General features: G+C 45.9%; 1 protein-coding gene across 1 annotated transcript in view; it reads right to left on the bottom strand.

The window, feature by feature from the left end:
- LOC106810399 (kazrin-like) overlaps positions 1-6,676 on the bottom strand; it is a gene marked incomplete in the record, with an annotated part of 57,966 nt that overhangs the window by 7,684 nt on the left and 43,606 nt on the right. Inside the window, 3 exon segments of the mRNA XM_014813745.1 lie at positions 2,369-2,571; positions 2,958-3,200; positions 6,097-6,184. Coding sequence (XP_014669231.1) covers positions 2,369-2,571; positions 2,958-3,200; positions 6,097-6,184 — 534 coding nt within the window.

The raw sequence follows: 6,676 nt of genomic DNA, 5'->3' as shown, positions 1-6,676 counted from the left end.
TCCATCCATCCATCCATCCATCCATCCATCCATCCATCCATCCATCCATCCATCCATCCATCTATCTATCCATCTATCAATCCATCCATCCATTCATCCATCTGTCCATTCACGCATTCATCCATCCATCAACCATCGATCCTTTTACCCATAATTGACTGATTGATTAATGGATTGATTGATTGATTGATAGATTGATTGATTTAGTATATTTATTAGGTAACAACATAAAGCACCTATCTCCTGACTGCGGTGAGGACTGACGCTGTGGTAAACCAATTATAAGTTAGTTGGCATGTTCGGTGGATTATAGGGCGGCTCTGAGTGTGCCGGCATTTTCACAAACACCGCTCGACTAATTCGTAGTTGCAAGTGCGTGCGCGCTCACTTGCTATCATTAACATTCATTTTGCAACCGACCGGAGACGTATTCGAATGCCATTAGGCAGTTTGGCGATAAAATACGTGTGTAAATTGCTGCGGATAGCTCGCCGCCCGTAAGCCAAATCGTAGCAAGATGCGTGTTCGCTGCGTAATTTGCTAATACGCCCGCGCGCATGTAGTGTGGACGACGCGGTAATGCACATGTAATTGAGTGAGAAGGCGGGTATATGCCAAGGCGCCCGTCACCCTAACGTGAACGTGAATTGACTTTCTAAGCCGCTGTTGAATCAGGATTGGGGAAAAATCCATTCTCTTTTTTCATCGGGTAATCGTGGCGAAATCAACTTTACAGCGTGTATGCAACGCACTCACGACGTGGACAGGCACATCGCACGACGACAGACACATTGTCAGGGGACGTGCGATGCGACAATAAAAAACCACAAACGTCGCTCGAGAAAAAGCTATCGCGCTGGAACACTGTCGTTATATCATGCAGTCGTGGGAGTAATATATCCACCGCACTACATGCGCGCACTTATCAATCTAATAGGGTCATTATTGCAAGCGCACCGGAGTAGGCCATTATACCGAAAATTTGTGCCAGCCCGCGCCACTAAAATATTTAGCTGCCGCAATGCACTTACGAAAGTCTCGACTGCACGGAGATTTTGAGAACAGTGATAATTACGCGTATTAATGGTAATTAATATGGACGCAATTCCGCTGTAAAGCCATCAGACTAGAAAGTGCGGCAAGCATGAGCAGCGTTGTATCGACGCGCGTTGTTCGGCTGCTGGGATGTGACGGCTGACTGACGGGACGCTGCGCACACCGCACATAGGTCAAGCTCACGCGGCTATAGAAACACAGGCTTCGTGCACTACCGACTGAATCGAGCAAGATGAATGATCGTGTATAAGTCAGTCCGAACAAACCCACTCATAATAATACACGAACAAGTACGTGGACGTTTTTGCGTGGACTTATTTCACCGGCACTAATAGATCTCACTCTCTCTGCTCGTCCACTCCTCCGTCCGCCCCTCCGTCCGTCTGTCTATTTGCCTGTCTGTCTTTCTGTCCAACTTTCTGGCTTGCTGACTCTATGTATGTGTTACGTCAAACGTTGTTATTCTAGTGTGTTATTTAGGCAATCAGCAGATTATATCTATCAGAGGTTTCATTTCATATACAGAATAAAATGAATTCATTTTTCGTGGATAAATATTTTCTATAAACGATCAATAGTACCAATCTTTGCATATATTTTATTACTCTGCTGAATTTTTGTGCGTCTGTGGAATATGAAGTGTTTGCCATTGTGCAAAGGGGTGTTGCGTTTTTTTAACCAGAGTGAATTGCACCATCGAAAGATTGCTTAGTCACAGCTGATAGAATTGTGTCTGTTGAAAATATTTACTGATGCATGTTACTGTGTACCGCAATAAATGAACGAAAAAACGTTTTGATGGTTTAGAAATATTGCGGACTCTTATAAATGCCCTTCATCCTCGGCTTACGTCGCTGAGCTGTGAAATATTCCACTGCCACACAGATTCAACATTGTCTATGACTACAAAACGCTCTCGGCCGTAGATTTGTCTTGATTTCTAGATGATATGCGCATGCGTATTTTGCGCGCAATATCTATTTCTCCGCATGCTTACGCATCCGTCTGTATTGCGAACGTTCTTTTGCTATCAGCCGTTGCATGATCCTCTGTAATTACCAGCAGGAAAGAACCTCTTCCGAAATAATTTCTCGTTTGCGTCTCAAATAGACTTTTCACCCCGTCCGCAACCGCATCGGCGCGATTTTTATCGGGTTACTTGCGAGGCATACCCAAGCGTGCCTACGAAATTCAGATTGGCCTTTATCTAGTCTGGCAATTCCTTTTTGAAATTAGACGTTTAGAATGAACCATACAGAATCATCGTACTGGAAGATCTGTGGATAGGATAGCCGCATAGCATCATGTATACCTTGCCGTTCTTGACGTTCTGGGCGCAGTAGCTGTGGTAGGCGTTCATGTGTAAGCTGACGTCCAGCCACGTGAGGAGAGTCGGCTGCTTCCAATCCTCTAGCGGCGACGTCCGCGCTTCCTCCATCAGACGCAACTTCTCAGATGTTTTATCGGTGACGTCACCTCGACGATACGAACCAAACAAGTGCCCCCTGTCGGCATCTGTAATTATCAACACTATGAATAGCGGGTATCACATTTCACCTTTAATTTTTCCTCCTTTTATATCCATACGAATTTATAAGTGATATGCGTTAGAAAAAAAGCGCGATTGCTCGTGTCAACGCGTAATATGAGAAAATAAATATGATAATGAAGTGTGTGCCTGTCAAGCTCAAGAACAACCATTTACATCTAGACGCAATAAGGCTAGTAAACGTGTATGTACCGTCAATGTGCTATCACACCGCGCTCGCGCGTATACACAGCGAAGCAGCTTGCTCTAGCAACGTCATGCACCTTCACCATGAAGGTCGTTTGTGAAGCACAGCGTGGTTGCCGAGATCTTACACGTATTATTACGTCTTACACGTACATGTGATACTCACCGGATGAACACGCGTCTCCGTGCTTGCGCGGTCGCTTGCTGAAGAGACGTGATAGGGAGCCGAACGCCTTCTCTTTCTTCAGTTTCCCTAGGCTGCCGTCTCTTGATAAGCTGTGACTGGACGCGTTTCTCCGTGGACTCTTGTTCCAACCGATGACGTCAGTGCCGTCAGGGTAGCTGGGACTCGGGAGGTCGGTCGAGTAGGCGCGAGGCATCCTATCCATGCTGCGCGATTTAGTTTGTCCTACGAGAGGCAGGAAGAATTGTCACCCAGGGCGGCCAATAAAATTACTGTCATAGATTTACTATTAAAGCTAGAATTAAGAATACGGTTATGATTAAGAATAGGGTTGGGATGGGGATATTGCGCATTCCATAATTCCTAGCACTAATCGTAACCTTGACCCTTGCCATAATCCTAACACTACCTACCTACACCCCCCTATACACGCGGATACAAGGCAAGTCTAACCGTCAGAGGCCAGCTTACGGAGACTGCGCATGCGCGGCTGCTGCTTGCCCTCCTCCTCCCCCCCCCCGGTATTTCCCGGATGACAGATTAACAGTGAGCGACTTTACTCTGTCGTCTGCTGCTGTATGCTGCCGCGGAGACATGTAACGACGTCTGCATCAGTGGATTCCCCCCTGAGACTGCCGCACGAGAACGAAGTCGCGGTTCGTACAAAAATTCAGCTTGCATGCGCAGCAAAGCCGGAAAAAGCCCGAGTGCCCTTAAACATTCTCTCAGATGAGTTGCCGCTCGGGCGAGTAAGTGCAGCGACGAGGGAAATGCTGCCGTGCAAAGCCACGATGAAATATTAGTGGCGCTATTCTCATTAGAGGGATCAGCCACCACGTGGCAAATTTGAAACGAAACCAATTTATTTTAAGAGAAGAGAGAGAACGTCGTGTAAGCTTTTAGCTGCGTCAGACAAGCAGCTAGAGACCGAGCACGGACGAACAAAATCAAATATGACTAGTCCCGCTAAACTGCCACTAAATAATAGATGAGTCGAAACGATTTGTTCTGTCAATAAATTATGAATAAGTTTTGACAAAACATATTAGGTGTTTAAAAGCTTAGAACAGTCTAAAACCGATGCAGTAACGTGCATGGTTTGCGGCCACACGGACGGCGGGTCAGTGTGCCATCGATGTGTGGGCGTGTATGTGTCTCTATCTCGCATCTTATCTGATTATTTTACCTGCCTCTACTCTGTCTGTCATCTATCCCATCTATCCCATCTATTCCATCTATCCCATCTATCCCATCTATCCCATCTATCCCATCTATCCCATCTATCCCATCTATCCCATCTATCCCATCTATCCCATCTATCCCATCTATCCGATCTAATCGCCCATCTATCCCATCTTCCCATCTAGTTCATCCTATCCATCTATCCCTCTATACCATCTATCCCCCGATCTATCCATCTTATCACCATCCTATCACCATCTATTCCATCTATCCCATCTACCCGAAAAATCTATCCCAATCTATCCGCATCTATCCCATCTAATCCCCATCTATCCCATCTATCCCATCTATCTCCATCTATCCAGATCTAAATCGCCATCTATCCATCTATCCATCTATCCCATCTACTCCCATCTATCCGCCGATCTATCCGATTTATTCGCATCTATCCATCTATCCCATCTAATACGCCATGCTATTCCCATCTAATCCATCTATCCATCTATCGCAATCTTATCCCATCTATCCGCATCTTACTCCCATCTATCCCATCTATATCCAATCTAATCCCATCTATTCCATCTAAATCACATCTATTCATCATCCATGCTATCCATCTATCCATCTATCCATCTATCCCTCTATCCCTCTATCCATCTATCCCATCTATCCCATCTATTCCGATCTATCGACATCTATCCCATCTATCCCATCTAATCCATCTATACCATCTATCCGCATCTATTTCATCTATCCCATCTATCCCATCTATCCGCATTCTATTCCATCTATGCCCATTATCGTCATCTATCCATCTATCGCGCATCTATCCTCTGATCCCATGTATCCCGAATCTATCCCATGCTATCCCATCTATCCCATTCTATCCGCAGTCTAATCCCATCTATTTCCCAGTCTATTCCCATCTATCGCCATCTAATCCCTCTTCCCATCTATCCCATCTATTCATCTATCCATCTATCCCATTCTATCCCATCTATTGCCATTCTATTCCAATCTATCGCCATCTATCCCGATCGTATCGCCATCTATCCCCTTCTATCCATTCTATCCCATCTCACTCCCATGCTATCCCATCTATCCCATCTTCCGCATCTATCCATCTATCCACCTAATTCCATCTATCCATCTATTCCCATCTATCATCTATCCGATCTAATTCCATCTCTCCCATCTAATTCCATCTATCCCCATCTATCCATCTGATCTCACTTATCCATCTATCCCATCTATCCCATCTATCCCATCTTATCGCCATCTATCCATCTATCGGCCATCTATCCCATCTATTCCATCTATCCCATCTATTCCATCTATCCCATCTATCCATTCTATCCCATCTATCCCTCTATCTCCTATCTATTCCCATCTATGCCCATCTATCCCGATCTAATCCCATCTATCCACATCTATTCCAATCTATCCCATCTATCCCATCTATCCATCTATCCCTCTATACACATCCATCTATCCATCTTATCCATCTTCCAATCGTATCCCATCTATCCCCATCTATCCCATCTATCCCATCTATTCCAATCTATCCCATCTATCCCATCTATACCATACTATCCCATCTATCCCATCTATCGCCATCTATCCCATCTATCCCATCTATTCCCATCTATCTCCATCTAGTCCCATCTATCCATCTATCCTCGATCTATCCATCTAATGCCCATCTATTCCCATCTAATTCCATCTATCCCATCTATCCCATCTATTCCATCTATCCCATCTATCCCATCTATCCCATCTATCCCATCTATTCCATCTATCCCATCTATTCCATCTATCCCATCTATCCCATACCCGCTCTAGTCGTCCGAGGTCATTGTAGATGACTCAGGGTTTACTGCGGGCCCGCTCCAAGCGCCACATGTACACGAATGAACGTGAGATGGTGAGACACACTTACCGTTGCTGTTTGCCTTGGTGTTGCGACTAATGCAGGTCGTAGGTGATGTTAACGATGGGTGTGTTTTACAAACCACCTCGCCACGAGCCTGCAAATATTCATACGTGGCGATTGTAACACAGACGTTTAGTAGCTGCCTGTGCGTGCTCATACACGCTTTTGTATGTGGATGCGTGTGCGTGAGTGTGCTATGGCGCGAGTGTGCGTGAGTGTGCAATAGCGCTGGTGTGCGTGCGTGCGTGTGTGTGCTATGGCGCGGGTGTGCGTGCGTGCGTGTGTGTGCTATGGCGCGGGTGTGCGTGCGTGCGTGTGTATGCTATGGCGCAGGTGTGCGTGCGTGCTTGAGTGTGCGTGTGTGTGCACAGTATGTGCGTATATGTGCAAGCGCCCAGTAAAACGCGGCCTCGCACACAATCAGGTCGCAGTTGCTTTATGCTGAAGCTATTTTTTCAGCTATTGAACGCAAATACTCGCGTGTGAGCCATCGCGCCTGCCTGCAGTACAATCTATCTAATCCACCGTGATGAATTTGCGAGCGTAGGTCAGTTCAGCACGGGCTGCACTATAGAAAATATCGATA

This window comes from Priapulus caudatus, unplaced genomic scaffold (genome assembly GCF_000485595.1).
Source record: "Priapulus caudatus unplaced genomic scaffold, Priapulus_caudatus-5.0.1 Scaffold438, whole genome shotgun sequence".
Lineage (NCBI taxonomy): Eukaryota > Metazoa > Priapulida > Priapulimorpha > Priapulimorphida > Priapulidae > Priapulus > Priapulus caudatus.
The sequence above is the reverse complement of the archived record's forward strand: the minus strand, read 5'-3'. Positions and strand labels throughout refer to the sequence as shown.